The sequence below is a fragment of the Haliotis rufescens genome, unplaced genomic scaffold (genome assembly GCF_023055435.1).
Source record: "Haliotis rufescens isolate VD_foot unplaced genomic scaffold, xgHalRufe1.0.p SCAF_74, whole genome shotgun sequence".
Classification (NCBI taxonomy): domain Eukaryota; kingdom Metazoa; phylum Mollusca; class Gastropoda; order Lepetellida; family Haliotidae; genus Haliotis; species Haliotis rufescens.
The window spans coordinates 763,974-781,818 of record NW_025964366.1 but is presented as its reverse complement, the minus strand read 5'-3'; the positions used below and the strand labels follow the sequence as shown (position 1 = coordinate 781,818).

Genomic DNA, 17,845 nt, shown 5'->3' with positions numbered 1-17,845 from the left:
ATCTAGTGTGCATGTATGACATGAATCTAGTGTGCACGTGTGACATTAATCTAGTATGCATGTATGACATGAATCTAGTGTACATGTATGACATGTATCTATTATGCATGCATGACATGAATCTAGTATGCATGCATGACATTAATCCAGTGTGCATGAATGACATTAATATATTACATGAATCTAGTGTGCATATATTACATGTATCTAGTGTGCATGTATGACATGAATCTAGTGTACATGTATGACATGAATCTAGTGTGCATGTATGACATGAATCTAGTGTGCATGTATGACATGAATCTAGTGTGCATGTATGACATTAATCTAGTATGCATGTATGACATGAATCTAGTATGCATGTAAGACATGAATATAGTATGCATGTATGATATTAATCTAGTATGCATGTATGACATGAATCTAGTGTGCATGTATGACATGTATCTAGCATGCATGTATGACATTAATCTAGTAGGCATGTATGACATGAATCTAGTTTGCATATATTACATGAATCTAGTATGCCTGTATGATATTAATCTAGTATACATGTATGACATGAAGGTAGCATGCATGTATGACATGAAGCTAGTATGCATGTATGACATGAATCTATTATGCATGTATGACATGAATCTAGTATGCATGCATGACATTAATCTAGTGTGCATGAATGACATTAATCCAGTGTGCATATATTACATGAATCTAGTGTGCATATATTACATGTATCTAGTGTGCATGTATGACATGAATCTAGTGTACATGTATGACATGAATCTAGTATGCATGTAAGACTTGAATATAGTATGCATGTATGATATTAATCTAGTATGCATGTATGACATGAATCTAGTGTGCATGTATGACATGTATCTAGCATGCATGTATGACATTAAACTAGTAGGCATGTATGACATGAAGCTAGTGTGCATGTATGACATGAATCTAGTGTACATGTATGCCATGAATCTGGTATGTATATATGACATAACTCAAGTGTGCATGTATGACATAAATCTAGTGTGCATGTATGACATGAATCTAGTATGCATGTATGACATAAATCTAGTGTGCATGTATGACATGAATCTAGTGTGCATGTATGACTTGAATCTAGTGTGCATGTATGACATAAATCTAGTGTGCATGTGTGACATAAATCTAGTGTGCATACATGACATGAATCTAGTGTGCATGTATGACATGAATCTAGTGTGCATGTATGACTTGAATCTAGTGTGCATGTATGACGTGAAGGGAGCCTGAGTATAATCGAGACTTGCATCAGTCAGTGCTTTTCCAATACAGAAAGTGCTTGGCGGAAGGGAAAATAAAACAGAACAGGGACTTTGAAGTGTCCATTGTAACCGCGTGGTTGTTACATCCGTCTCTTCTTTTCCTAACTTGCAGGAAAGCTAAAGCTTATGGTTGTCATTTATGTAACTTCAAATGACACAATAGATTGTTAAAACATCAAATTTACTCAGATGGCATATTTTAGAGCTGTTGGAAATAATCGACAAAAAATGTGCAATATCAAGCTTCAACATTCAACTTAGTTCCTCACTAAAAATCATTACAACAATGTGTAAGTCTTGTAATATGCAAACTATCGAAGACTTATACTACTTTCTTCTTGTATGTGCACTATATTCCGCTATCAGAAAGAAATATGCTTTATATCCAAATCCAAATGATCCAAAGATTATGATATTTTAGTATATGTTAAACAGTAAAATTAAGTTGTAATGAAAAACTGTCCTATATATATATTAACCACGCACCGTTGTATAGACACAAAGTTGTATGTAGAGTTTACAATGTCGGTACCACCTCCGTTCTATATGTACTATTTTGGACGTAAAGTGTTTGAATGAAGATTGATTGGTTGAATTATTATTGATGTACTCTCTCATCTATTTTCTTTACAGTATGGGTTCCATCGACGCCTGTCATCTGGGTTTGATGTACACGATAGCAACATTGTCCTTTGTGCAAACCGACCAGATTGCTTTGACTCGTCCGTGTACCTTACGGAAGGATTCACAAGAATACATCGCTGACTGCCGTAACAGGAACCTCTCCGACATACCCTATGGCCTGCCAGTGAACATCAACACCTTACTTCTCAGAAACAACACCATCAACATAAAACACTTGTCTTCTGGCTTGTCTCGATTCTCTCATCTTTACCATCTTGATTTGTCCTTCAATCAACTGCGTGGTTTGAAACCAAGAACATTCATTCATCTTACACGCCTTGAAACTCTAAACTTAGAAGGCAATCACCTCCCTCTTAACAGTTCGGCATATCCAAATGCCACGTTTCAGGGTCTTCGTAACCTTCAGTCCTTGAAGATAAACAACAACAGCAATGATGAGGATCACTTCTCACATATGGAATATCCAGGACATGTACTAGCAGAGTTATCTGCCCTTGAAGAATTGTTTATTGATGGTATACCTTCAGGTGTATTTGATGAGGAGTTTCAATCTCTCAGGAAGCTTAGAAATTTAACGTTATCTGGGAGGATAGGTACATGTAATATTGGAAACATAAGTTCCGACTACTTTAGAAATCTGAAGCATCTGACTTATCTGAACATGACGAGTTGTTCTATATCGCACATTGGAAGACAGGCTTTAACTAAATTAGATAACATCACAATTCTTGACATGTCCGGCAATTCACAACAGGATACGAGGCATGTTGAAAATATTTTGTGTGGTCTCCAAAATTCCTCGGTTGAAATTTTGAAACTGAATGCCATGGTGAGTGAATATGCAACATGTATTGTTTTCACTAAATTAATGGCGGAATATCTTAACAGCACCAATTTAAGGGAGCTGTATTTTAATGATAATTATATTGTTACTGCTGAAGAAGAAGTATTTTCCCTTCTTCCCAAAAGTCTAGAGGTACTTTCCATTAGGAAAAGTAGACTTGTGTATGGCACTTTCTTTAACTATCTGAACAAACTGGAAAACGTGCGGATGATTGACCTAAGCGAAAGTATTGGCAGTTCTGTTCCCGTCATTCATGGATTATCATTTAGTCTTCCTCCTAAACTGGAGACTTTCTTCTGTGACGACAGCACATTTAGGGTATGTTTTGTCAATGTTAACTTCACCTCCAACAATCTAAAAAAAATAAGTTATAGAAAAAACGTCATAACCTACTGGGCTGGTCCAATGTATGGTTTAAACCATTTAACTGAAATTGACCTATCAGAAAACTTCTGCGATCGTATTGATGATGGTTGTCTGAAAGGCTTTACTAGTCTAAAGATATTGAGAGCTAATAGTAACTACCTTGGGGACTTTTTAGAAAACGACCAAAAAGGGCAGGCGTTTGCTTATTCAGCAAGTCTAGAATTTTTAGATCTATCTTTGAACAGAATCCAGTTTTTACCAGTGAATGTGTTTCGAAACCTTGTCAGTCTGAAAACCTTGAACCTAAGTGAGAACAGTATCACAAACCTGAAGGTGAAGGTTAGTCATATGACCAATTTGACATCTTTGAATTTAAGTTTTAATCAAATTCCATCCCTTGATCACATGTTTATGTCTCAACTGGACATAATCAAAAGCTCTGTTTTAAAAGTTGATCTTTCAGCCAACCCACTTATCTGTTCCTGTGAGACATTACCTTTTGTAAAATGGATGACACAGAGAAAGGACATGTTTGCAACCCAACAACTGTACAAATGTTCCTCACAATCTGGATGGTTATACAATGAAAATGTGTTTGAGATTCTTTCACAACTTCAACAAAAGTGCACCTCTCATTTTGGCCTAGCGATGGGACTGTTTGTTTCTGTAACAAGTTTCCTCTGCATCTTGTGTGCTTCTATCCTCTACAGGTATCGATGGAAGTTGAGATACCTGTATTACATAGCGCGGGGACGTTACCGAAATGTTGACCTGATTCAACACGAGAATGACAGGGAATATGAATATAATGCCTTTATCTCCTACGCTAACGAGGACCGTGACTTTGCTCTACACATGTTCATCGAGAAGCTTGAAAGAGAAGGCAATCTTCAACTGTGTCTTCATCATCGTGATTTCATTCCAGGCGAGCCAATAGCTGCCAACATCCTGTCAGCCATTCAAAAAAGTAAATTTGTTATCATCGTGCTCTCCCCTAACTTCCTGGACAGTTACTGGTGCAGATACGAGTTTGAAATGGCCCGGATGGAGGGTCTGTACACTGAGAGGAACATGGTTGTCCTGGTGAAGTACCAGGAGGTCCTGCCCAACCTTGTGCCCAGGGACTTGTTGTATATGATGCACACACATACCTTCCTGGAATACCCACAGAACGTAGATGACCAGGACACGTTCTGGATTGCTCTGAAAGATGCCCTTGTAACACCTTGAGAAACATTTGGATATACTATCAGAAGCTCTCATAGCATTGCAATATCCTCTGCTTCTTCTCTGGGAGTATCGTCCTATATTATATAATGTTTGTAACGTTTGGCAATATTGCCACAAAAATCAAATCACGTTGTTCTGGGTAATTAGGCATGAGATAATCAAACACAACAATGTCGTCGTTTGGATTCGAATTTCATTCGATGTGTTTCGAGGACAATAATTCGTTATTACATGGAGTTTGCTGTGCCTAATCACATATTGTACATAGGATGCAAACTATTCTAATGATTAAGTTTTATATCCACGTGTCAATTCATTTTCTGCTGCAATTCCTTTTCCATTGTATAAAACCTGCCTCTGTTTAATAAAGAGTGCCTATCAGCACCACTTTTCCGAATGACCGGGTTGTGTGTTTTGAGAAAAGTATGTAATTGTGATTCTGTAAATAAACGTGTCTGTCTGAAAATATGCTATGCTTGTACTCAGTGGTGAAGTGGATAGTGCGGCCATGTCACACCGAAAGACGTTCAAAGATGTAAGTTGTTATCTTGTCAGGCGATCAGCATTAAGGGGCTAAAACAAGGCTCCGGACTGATCGGCTCGGAGTCAGTATATTGTGTCTGAGTGGGGTATTCATGTTAAACCGCCTCCGTGGTCTAGTGGTAGAGCGTTTGCCCGGAGAGCGGAAGGTTGGGGGTTCGATCCCCGGCCGCGTCATACCAAAAGACGATACAAGATGGTACTTGTTGTAGCCCTGTCTGGCGCTCGGCATTAAGGGCCTCGGGACTGGTCGGCTCGGAGTCAGTATACTGTGTCTGAGTGGGGTATTCATGTTAAACTGCGGCATGGTATCTCATTGGGCAATCACTAAAAGTCGCCATCAGTCCGGACTTGAACAAGCGGTGTACACACACACACACACCGTCAAAGGCAGAGAATAATCAAATAATCACAGGGCGTAAAATGCTTATGAAAATTATATGAATTGAAGGGTAAGCATCTCCCGCTCTACAGGTAGCCCTCGGCACTCCGGAGTTGGAATTCGAATCACGGTTTGCTCCGATTATCTGTCGAGGTTTGCAAGCACCATAACCTTGCTCGTGACCTTTGGTAAACATCAGCATCATTTCGGGCTTCCCTCCCACATAAAGCTGACACGCCGTGATATAACTGGAACACTGTTTGAAATTCAACCCATTTCGTTGTAATCTTGTGACTAAACTTGTCGCTATATGGCTGAACTAATGTCAGTGGGACGTAAAATATAACTTACTATGACTAAACTTTCAAGATTGCCGTTCAGATCGACATGCTCTCAAGGAAAATATACGTAATTTACATCTTTTCCTGAAACTGTTAAAATTTAGAAGAAATACAATACTTACTTCTGTAACATAATCATTCCTTGTTTATCAGAACCATGCGCTTAATAAACAAACGACCTCCATGTACAGTCACAAAATTTTCGCTTGTGAATTAAGACTCTGAGGAAAAAGAGATCACTGATAATTATAGCACCTCATGATCTGTTGGCGTCTTATTTAGCATATAAAGATTAGGTGTGGAGTAACAGTGTAAAATACAGAAGTCTCTTGTCCGTATCACTCTCCATGACGAGTGTGGTGTTTTTTAATTTTGGTTTGAAAAGGGATACTTTTTAAAAGAAATATTAACATACAGTCTTAAGTCCGAAAGATTTCCGGGATCAAATCCCCTATGATAAAGTTTATCAGTCAATCAGACTGCAGCAAACGTTCTAATTCCCACATATTCTAGAACATACTGAACACATGCTTTCTGCTCATGACGATGTCAAATCTTTTGATGACAAATTGTATATTCTCTGAACAGATACACCCACGACGATGTTGCCTCCGATATATTATCAGCCTTTAACTTTAAAAGACTTCAACTTGGATAAACAACTTAACTGAAATATCTATAATCTTGCTGGTTAATAAAGGAACCAATTCTTTAAAACCTCTTTTGTTACAAGTTCTTGAGAACATCCTTCACTCTCCACATCCTGTTACGATGTCTCACACGTTGTTACCGCTTCCTCATCACAGAGGATGAGTCACAGGTTGGTCACAGTTGTTTTAGGCATGAACTGTGTTTAAAGGCACCTGTTTGAATGAATGTATGGATGATGTTTTTTGCCACATTCAGCAAGAATATTACAGCTGCCTTCAATACGCCTGTCTAGGTCCAGTCATTGTATAATAACATAGACAACGAACAACGCCATCGAACAACGATGCCAAACAATCAGCCAGGGAACCATTGTGACCAACCGATCCTCATGTAAACTCGAGCATTACTTCAAGCATCGTGTGCTGGTGATCTGTTCTGGAATACTGTGGGCATTGGTATTTGTTTAAAAGAAATAACTCACACTAACACTCGAACCAGGATAAGAGTTGAACATCACCTGAATGCAGAAGTGTTGCATTTTGTGGCATGGGTACATTTCTGGTGTCCCCCTTCGTGATATTGCTGTAATATTGCTAAAGGCGGCGTAAAACCATACTCACTCACTTACTCAAATTTTAAAACATATGAGTGGTGGGGTTTAACCAGCATATAACTAGACGTGGTCTTGAGTACAGAGCACATGCCAGAACTCTTGCGAAGTTAAGACAAGTTGGTCACGGAGAGTAGTTGGATGGGTGACGGTATTTGACAGGCTTGACTCATGAGCGTCATACCTCTACTGGAACACGTGTTACATGTGGTGTCTCCTTAGGCACGAAACTTTGTTAGAAATATGATTCTGTTCAACCAGCAGTGAATGGGTACCAGGTGGGTGAGATGGTAATGTGACTGTTAACCTTCCAGGTGTAAGGCAGCGTGGGTTGTATACTCCCTGGGGAGCTGAGAATGAAATTCGAGTGCACAATTATTCTTTTAGCATGCTTCAGGGTGTTGATTTGACGCCTTATGAATATACACATTATTGTGTATAGACTAGAAAACTTTAACAAAATCTCCTATCAAATGAATTATTGATTCAAGTCCCGAAGTAATATGAATTGCGATCTTGAGTCAACAGTGTATGTATGTAATTTGTGTCAGTTGTGTACATATGTAATTTGTGTTAATAGTTTATATTACTATGTAAATTTGTGGCAAAAATGTATACATGTAATTTGTGTCAATATTGTACATATGTAATTTGTGTCAATAGTGAATGTATGTAATTTGTGTGAATAGTGAATACATGTAATTATACATACAAACATACATACATACATACATACATACATACATACATACATACATACATACATACATACATACATACATACATACATACATTTAATTTGTGTCAATAGTGTATATAGATAGTTTTGGTTACATGACATGCTCATCTGGCTAAATGCTCAAGTCATGTTGTGTTTGTTCGACATCAGTCGTCGTCTCTACATATTTTCTTTTCTAAAACAATCGGAACAGTGACATTTGACTTTGACTATACATGGGCAATAAGGTGTGGTCTAAATGTGACTACATCGGGCTGACCCCCAGCCACGATCAAGGAAGTGAGAGTACGTAACTCACAGAAGCCATGTCATATCTAGTGTTCACAGCCTCGATTCTATTTCTTCCCCACAGATATCTATACGTCTTCTGCGCATCATGGTGTAACTTTCTCCGGCTGAGCCTAGTACTCTACGAGTTTTAGCATTATTCAAGAAACACCACGGCGGGAACAAAACGGGCTTCATTGTACACATGTGGGTAATCAAACAAGGCGGTTACGGACATTCTAAACAAGAGGCTACCCGAAAGTTCCACGCAGAATGTCAAGGTCAGTCTCTTACGTTACCGTTCTCTGTTGTGTTTTCAGGATTTCATTGCCTTGTATGATACTCGATCTTCACTAATGATTAATCTGTTCCTGTGACCTAATTAGAACATCAAAACTCGATTCGATTCGATTCGATTCGACATTCATTTGCGTAATGTACACTTTATGTCAGTAAGCCAGAGTATATTTATTGTACCCACGAGCTATGGAAAACTGGGAAGAATCTAGTATGCGTGTCAGACATGAATACAGTTTCCATACATGACGTGCATCTCGTATGCATGTATTACATGAATCTAGTTTGTTGTTTAACGCCGCAGTCAGCAATATTCCAGCTATATGACGGCGGTCTGGGAATAATTGAGTCTGGACCAGACAATCCAGTGATTGACATCATGATCCACGCAATTGGGATATGATGACATGTTTCAATCAAGTCAGCGAGCCTGATCCCCCGATACCGTTAGTCCCCTCTTACGGCAAACATTTTACGGCAAGCATAGGTTGCTGAAGACCAATTCTACCACGGATCTTCACGGGTCACATGAATATTGTATGCATGTCAGACATAAATACAGTTTCCCTGTATGACGTGAATCTAGTATGCAAGTATTACATGAATCTTGTAAGCATGTATCACATGACTGCAGTTTGCATGTATGACATGAATCTAGGGTGTATGTATGACATGAATCTAGTATGCATAAATGACATTAATCTAGTATGCATGTATGACGTTAGTCTAGTATGCATGTAAGACATGAATCTAGTGTGCATGTATGACATGGATCTAGTATGCATGTATGATATGAATCTAGTGTGCTTGTATGACATGTATCTAGTGTGCATGTATGACATGAATCTAGTGCGCATGTATGCCATGAATTTGGTATGTATGTATGACATAAATTTAGTGTGCATGTATGACATGAATCTAGTGTGCATGTATGACATGAATCTAGTGTGCATGTATGACATGAATCTAGTGTGCATGTATGACGTGAATCTAGTATGCATGTATGACATGAATCTAGTGTGCATGTATGGTATGAATCTAGTGTACATGTTTGCCATGAATCTTGTATGTATGTATGACATAAATCTAGTGTGCATGTATGACGTGAATCTAGTGTGCATGTATGACGTGAATCTAGTGTGCATGTATGACTTCAATCTAGTGTGCATGTATGACGTGAATCTAGTATGCATGTATGACTTGAATCTAGTATGCATGTATGACGTGAAGGGAGCGTGGGTAAAATCGAGACTTGCATCATTCAGTGCTTTTCCAATACAGAAAGTGCTTTGCGTAAGGGAAAATAAAACAGAAAAGGGACTGTGAAGTATCCATTGTAACCGCGTGGTTGTTACATCCGTCTCTTCTTTTCCTAACTTGCAGGAAAGCTAAAGCTTATGGTTGTCATGTATGTAACTTCAAATGACACAATAGATTGTTAAAAAATCAAATTATTCAGATGGCATATTTTAGAGCTGTTGGAAATAATCGACAAAAATGTGCAATATCAAGCCTCAACATTCAACTTAGTTCCTGACTAAAAACCATTACAACAATTCAATCTCGTTTCCGTGTAAGTCTTGTAATATGCAAACTATCGAAGACTTATACTACTTTCTCCTTGTATGTGCACTATATTCCGCTATCAGAAAGAAATATGCTTTACGTCCAAATCCAAATGACCCAAAGATTATGATATTTCAGTATATGTTAAAATATTAAGTTGTTATACAAAAGTTAAGTTGTTATACAAAACTGTCCTATATATAATAACCACACACCGTTGTTTTGAAACAAATTTGTATGTAGCGTTTACAATGTCGGTACCACCTCCGTTCTATATGTACTAAAGGCTTGTGGACGTGAAATGTTTGAACGAAGATTGACTGGTTGAATTATTATTGATGTACTCTCTCATTTATTTTCTTTACAGTATGGGTTCCATCGACGCCTGTCATCTGGGTTTGATATATACGATAGCAACATTGTCCTTCGTTCAAACCGACCAGCTTGCATTGGCTCGTCCGTGTACCGTGGATTCACAGGAATACATCGCTGACTGCCGTAACAGGAACCTCTCCGACATACCCCATGGCCTTCCAGTGAACATCAACACCTTACTTCTCAGAAACAACACCATCAACATAAAACACTTGTCTTCTGGCTTGTCTCGATTCTCTCATCTTTACCATCTTGATTTGTCCTTCAATCAACTGCGTGTTTTGCAACCAAGAGCATTCATTCATCTTACGAGTCTTGAAACTCTAAACTTAGAGTGAGTGAGTGAGTTTGATTTTACGCCGCTTTGAGGAATATTCCAGCAATATCACGGCGGGGGACACCAGAAATGGGCTTCACACATTGTACCCATGTCGGGAATCGAACCCGGGTCTTCGGCGTGACGAGCGAACGCTTTAACCATTAGGCTACTCGACCGCCCCTCTAAACTTAGAAGGCAATCACCTCCCTCTTAACAGTTCGGCATATCCAAATGCCACGTTTCAGGGTCTTCGTAACCTTCAGTCGTTGGAGATAAACAACAACATCAATGATGAGGATCAATTCTCAGATATGGAATATCCAGGACATGTACTAGCAGAGTTGAAGAATTGTTTATTGATGGTATACCTTCAGGTGTATTTGATGAGGAGTTTCAATCTCTCAGGAAGCTTAGAAATTTAACGTTATCTGGGAGGATAGGTACATGTAATATTGGAAACATAAGTTTCGACTACTTTAGAAATCTGAAGCATCTGACTTATCTGAACATGACGAGTTGTTCTATATCGCGCATTGGAAGACGGGCTTTAACTAATTTAGATAACATCACAATTCTTGACATGTCCGGCAATACATGTTGAAAATATTTTGTATGGTCTCAAACATTCCTCGGTTGAAATTTTGAAACTGAATGCCATGGTGAGTGAATATGCAACATGTACTGTCATCACTAACTTAATGGCGCAGCATCTTCACAGCACCAATTTAAGGGAACTGTGATTTAATGATAATCATATTGTTACCGCTGAAAAAGAAGTATTGTCACTTCTTCCCAAAAGTCTGGAGGTACTTTCCATTAGGAAAAGTAGACTTGTGTATGGCACTTTCTTTAAATATTTGAACCAACTGCAAAACGTGCGGATGATTGACCTAAGCGAAAGTATTGGCAGCGCTGTTCCCTTCATTCCTGAATTATAATTTAGTCTTCCCCCTAAACTGGAGACTTTCTACTGTGACGACAGCACATTTAGGATTTCTTTTTTTAACTTCACCCCAAACAATCTAACGAAAATCAGTTACAGGAAAAACGTCATAACCTACTGGACGGGTCCAAAGTATGGTTTAAACCATTTAACTGAAATTGACCTATCAGAAAACTTCTGCGATCGTGTTTATGATGGTTGTCTGAAAGGCTTTACTAGTCTCAAGATATTAAGAGCTAATAGAAACTACCTTGGGGCCTTCTTAGGTAACGATAAAAACGGGCAGGTGTTTGCTTATTCACCAACCCTCGAATTTTTAAATCTATCTTTGAACAGAATCCAGTTTTTACCAGTGAATGTGTTTCGAAACCTTGTCAGTCTGAAAAACTTGAACCTAAGTGAGAACAGTATCACAAAACTGAAAGTAAAGGTTAGTCATATGACCAATTTGACATCTTTGAATTTAAGTTCAAATCAAATTCCATCCCTAAATCACATGTTTATGTCTCAACTGGACATAATCAGCAAAAGCTCTGCTTTAAAGGTTGATCTTTCAGCCAACCCACTTATCTGTTCCTGTGAGACATTATCTTTTGTAAAATGGATGACACAGAGAAAGGACATGTTTGCAAGCCAACATTTGTATAAATGTACATCACAATCTGGATGGTTATACAACGAAAATGTGTTTGAGATTCTTTCACAACTTCAACAAAAGTGCACCTCTCATTTTGGCCTAGCGATGGGACTGTTGGTTTCTGTAACAAGTTTCCTCTGCATCTTGTGTGCTTCTATCCTCTACAGGTATCGATGGAAGCTGATATACCTGTATTACATAGCGCGGGGACGTTACCGAAAAGTTGACCTGATTCAACACGGGAATGACAGGGAATATGAATATAATGCTTTTATCTCCTACGCTGACGAGAACCGTGACTTTGCTCTGCACATGTTCATCGAGAAGCTTGAAAGAGAAGGCAATCTTCAACTGTGTCTTCATCATCGTGATTTCATTCCAGGCGAGGCAATAGCTGCCAACATCCTGTCAGCCATTCAAAAAAGTAAACTTGTTGTCATCGTGCTTTCCCCTAACTTCCTGGACAGTTACTGGTGCAGATACGAGTTTGGAGGGTCTGTACACTGAGAGGAACATGGTTGTCCTGGTGAAGTACCAGGAGATCCTGCCCAACCTTGTGCCCAGGGACTTGTTGTATATGATGCACACACAGACCTTCCTGGAATACCCACAGACCGTAGATGACCAATACACGTTCTGGACTGCTCTCAAAGATACCCTTGTAGCACCTTAAAAATCATTTGGACATGCTATCAGTCAGATCCATGTGCTTCGCAAAAATGATCGTGACTTATCTTAAAGAAGCTTTCATAACATGCAATAAAGGCATATCCTCTGCTTCTTCTCTGAGGGATCTGATACAATCGCCCTATGTTATATAAGTTCTGTATATATTGAAACACTTTGAAAACGCATATTCGATTTTTTTTAATATTTGGCATCATAACCACAAAAATCAAATTAAGTGTTGTTTCGTGTATTTAGTCATGTGGTTTCAGTTGGAATCTCATTCGAGATTAGGGCGATCGGGTAGGCTACTGGTCAAAGCGTTCGCTCGTCACGCCGAAGACCCGGGTTCGATTCCCGACACAAGTACAATGTGTGAAGCCCATTTCTGGTGTCCCCCGCCTTGATATAGTTGGAATATTGCTTAAAGCAGCGTAAAGCCACACTCACTCACTCATTCGAGATAAGACACAAACACGTCATTATGCGTTTCCATTGAGTGTCAGCATGAATGGCGCCTTTGGGAGAATGTCTTAATTTTTAAGTTAGTCGCCCGTTATCACATATTGTACTTCAGATGTAAGATATTCAAAGTATATTTTTAATGTGCGTGTCTCAATTCATTTTCTGGTTCAAATCCCTTTCCACTGTATAAAACGTGCCCCTGTTTAATATGGTATAAATAGTGTTTATCATCACCATTTTCCTCAATCTCCGCGTTGTGTATTGATTTTATTTTTATTTTCTATTGATAATTGATTTAACTGCATAATTACATTTAAATGTTGAATGAAACCACATTATGCAATCGTTATTCTCTGAATAAATATATCTGCCTGAAAAATGGTTTGTCGGTATCATTTTATTTTACGGCATAATATTTAAATGTGAAATGAAATGAAACTGTGTAATCATGATTCTGTAAATAAACATACCTGTCTGAAAACATGCTATGCCTGTACTCAGTGGTCCAGTACAAAGAACGACTGCCGGAGAACGAAAGGTCGGGATGCATCTCCGGCCACAAACAAAAGACGTTAAAGATCGAAGATGCTGTTACCTTGTCTGGTGTTCGGAATTATGGGGGATAAAACAAGGCAAGAACCGGTCGGATCAGAGTCAGTGTACAATGAGGTGTGTGCGTGTGTGTGTGACCATTAAAGGTTTTATTCTAAAATATACTTTATGAGATGAAACAACATCAACAAGTATTGATCTTTATTTCACCCTTATGTTGGCTTTTAATGAACAAATAGGGCTGTTTGTTTAGATATGATTACACACTTAAACACTGCTTTTTGCATTCAATTCTTTATGAATAAATTATATATTTAAAAAAATATTTTAAAAAATATAATATTTTGAAAACAATTTTGCTACCAAACTCAATCATGTAACGCCATTATAATAATAAATGTTATAAAGGAAAGTTATGAAGGAAGGTTATAAAGGAAGTTAATAAAGGAAGGTTATAAAGGAAGGTTATAAAGGAGTGAGTGAGTGAGTTGGGCTTAACGCCGCTTTTAACAATATTCCAGTTATATCGCGGCGTGTCAGCTTAATGTGGGAGGAAAGCCCGAAGTGATGCAGGTCTCAGACGTTTACCACTTCGGTGAAACCCACGAGCACGGGTATGGTGCTGACAAACCTAGAAACATAATCGGGGCGAACCGGGATTCGAACCCACAATCATAGGTTTCTGGCGTGCCCAAGGGACGCGACTCTGCACAGCGAATCGCGGCGCCTTAGACGACTGGGCCACCCGTGCCCCCACGTCATACGTCTACGTTCATCACAAACAACTGCGAGCCTTCTATTACATAAATAGGTCGGTCAATCTAAACACAGCACTCGCACGCTCTTATTAGTCATATCCCTTCGGATGGATCTCATAAGACACTGGTTATGAAAAGCTATTTTTACATAAATTTAAACAAAAATTATCAGCAAAACTGGCGCCAACAAGTTTCCTCTTCACACTTTCTCAAGCATTATGCTGGTATTAAATCATTGTTACAACCAGAAAAATATTTAAGCATGTTACAAGATAAAACTCTATTGAGAGCTCTTTGTAAATTTTTCTCTCCATAACTCCCTTGTCAATGAAAATCGTAGAAACAAGGATTGTGATTTTGAAAATTATATATGTTCCAACTGTGCCAACCAGGAGAGTGAAGACGAGTTTCATGTTCTTTTTATATATGAAAAATATAAAACGTTGACATTTAAGTTTCTACCTAATTTAGATATTACACACAAAGACAATCAATTAATGATCAGTTTGTTGAATTCAACCAATGAAGAAGTTATCAAATCTTTAGCAATGTATTTGAAACATGTATTTTGACTCAGGTGAATTTAATATACTATGTTCAATATCACGTTTATTTCTATGTATCTGTTAAAACTGAACTGTACTATGGGCCATATGGCCTTGTATACTGAATAAACTGTCTGTCTGTCTGTCTGTATTAGTCATATTTACTTTAGACATTCCACAGAAAATTAGCAATGGCGGAAAGATTATTTAATTTGTTCATATACTGTTTTGTTGTCCAATAGAATAGTGAGTGAGTTGGGTTTAACGCCGCTTTTAACTATATTCCAGTTATATCACGGCGTGTCAGCTTAATGTGGGAGGAAAGCCAGAAGTGATGCAGGTCTCAGACGTTTACCACTTCGGTGAAACCCACGAGCACGGGTATGGTGCTGACAAACCTAGAAACATAATCGGGGCGAACCGGGATTCGAACCCACAATCATAGGTATCTGGCGTGTTCAAGGGACGCAACTCTACACAGCGAATCGCGGCGCCTTAGACGACTGACCCCCCCCCTTTTATCATTTATTTTCAAACGTACAGAATGATCAATATATCAATACCCACAAATCAACATTATTTTCAACAAACATAAGTGGGGAAAAAACAACATTAAGTTATTTTTTTCACTGAATAATAATTATATACAGCTTGAAAAGAAATTGACATTTTCTTCTGAATTTGGCATTTAGAATAATATTAACATAAAATTGTATGCTAAATGTAGTAAACCGATGTAACATTAATCTGCAAGATTTACTGTAATTACGACATTCGAGGATATAACTTAAAAAAACACAATAAGTCTGAACCACAATTAGAGACATGATTTCTACCCTATGCATCTGGTCGCCTCTTGCGACAGACACAGGTTGCTGGGGAACTATTCTAGCCCTGGATCCAGACGGGAGTTGTCATTTTAATAACTGATTGAATTTACGATATGAATAGAGAATATGATCTAAATAATTGATTGTATGATATATATTTTATTACCCTAATGATACGTCCTAATTTGAGAACCTTGTAAATTGTCTCGATGGTGTGTATCAGTTAATGGACAAGTTAAACATTATCACAAGCAAAATATTGCAAGTTAACGACGAAACCCAATAAAACATATATATTAAGATTCACAATAACGTGCCTTCGTTTTTATTGATTGTATATTGAAATAAACTGAAGCGGACGGTCAGAAAGGACGGTGTTTTACATGGGGAATTATAAAAAGCATGTTCTTTTCAATTTCTTTTCGACAGCACTGAATACGAGTCATTGATATTTCTACACGGTTTGGCTTTGGCCGTCTGTGAGAATATATCCACAGTTCGCAGACATGGCACCAATAGTGACAGTAGAAGTAGTTCCTCTCCATACTAGTTCCCTGCAAGCCCATCTACATGGTGATGGGTGGTCGGGAGTGGGGACAGAACAGTTCCATTTGTTGTTTGGATGAAATAATTAAAAGCAAGATATCTAATATTATCCACCACTATATGTGCTTTACGCATCTTATGAAGTGAGTAAGTGTTTGGCTTTGTTTAAGTGATCGCCTGACCGGTCCAAAAGATGAGCTAGAGGAGATGCTGAAGCGTGATGCAGCTAAACACGCTACCGCTGAGTCCGCAGTCCACAAGAACCTCATGATTGCTGATGAACTGGATGCGGAAAGAAAAGCTGCGGCACTGGAGGCTGAGATATGAGCTGAAGCTGTTGCTGCAGAGGGGCGAATGCTCCTGCTGAATGGAAGGAGATCCTGATTGCTGCAGCTTTGGAGGCCGAAAGAGTGGCTGAACTTTCGAAGACCACTGTGACGCCTACAGCAATGGAGGCCGACAGGTGAGTCACAGCTGCCATGGAGTGGCCAATCTGTTGTATCAGGGGAGGCCGAGAAACTATCCTCAGAAGCTGCTGCTGCTACGCAGGCCAATGATGAAGGCTCTGCAGTTGCTGCAGCAACATCCAAAACCTCAAAAGCCGAAACACTTCCTGGTAGGAAATGTGGACGCTATATACACAACATTTACGTCATTAGAAACTGCCTAAGAAAGCAACAGAGCCAATCCCAATCCTGTATTTCCAGCTCCACGAATCATCCACTTCCGGGCCGCTAACAACCGCCCCATGCATGTTACTGATGGAACAAGTTTGGGCTGAAGACATTCGCTTTCCACCCACCACTACATTCTACCTACTAGAGGTCACCCCACCTCGATTAAATAATTGAATGAGTTACAATCCGGCAACGGGGCGTTGTTAAGGACTTGACGAAGCTTCCCTAGATATCCAAATCCAACTTCGTCAAGGCAGAGGGAAGAACAAAAACGAGCTCATTCCAATATCATCAAACATTTATTTCATATAAATTAGAAGCCATTTATAATGACAATGCTAACTAAATGTTATACAAAATAAATGCTTCAACATGACGCATATTCAATAAATGACAAAATAGTTCTCAAAATATGAATATTGAAACAACAGTTAGTAAACATGAACGTCGATGTCTTGTGTGGCAATGCCAAGGGCAGACACAAAAACGGGGCTGCCACGATCAGGCGATAGACGGTTATTATACAACTACAGTTATTTCATAAGCATGTGTTTTCAAATCACTATCAAATAGTGATGATAGCTGGTGTTCACGAATCCTGTCCCACTGATTTACCCGTCACAAACACATGCAAAAGCAAGTCAACCGCTCACCCGAAAAAGACGGGAAACTACGGCACAAGCCCAAACAGAGAGCACCAAATTTTTGTCATAATGCGTTAAATTCGAATCTACAGGAATGTAACACCTA

The 17,845-nt window shown here is 38.8% G+C and overlaps 2 protein-coding genes across 2 annotated transcripts; both read left to right on the top strand.

Moving 5' to 3' along the window:
- Positions 1–1,961: 1,961 nt before the first annotated feature.
- Positions 1,962–4,778, top strand: LOC124152432 (toll-like receptor 4). The gene has a single exon (XM_046525368.2). It carries the CDS (start codon positions 1,972–1,974, stop codon positions 4,387–4,389), a length of 2,418 nt encoding a protein of 805 aa, XP_046381324.2. The 5' UTR covers positions 1,962–1,971; the 3' UTR covers positions 4,390–4,778.
- A 6,349-nt stretch (positions 4,779–11,127) lies between these two features.
- LOC125376759 (toll-like receptor 4) lies at positions 11,128–16,745 on the top strand. Its single transcript, XM_048388588.1, has 3 exons — positions 11,128–11,135; positions 11,420–12,550; positions 16,589–16,745. Exons 1-3 carry the CDS (start codon positions 11,128–11,130, stop codon positions 16,743–16,745), a joined length of 1,296 nt encoding a protein of 431 aa, XP_048244545.1.
- The last annotated feature ends 1,100 nt before the right edge of the window (positions 16,746–17,845 follow it).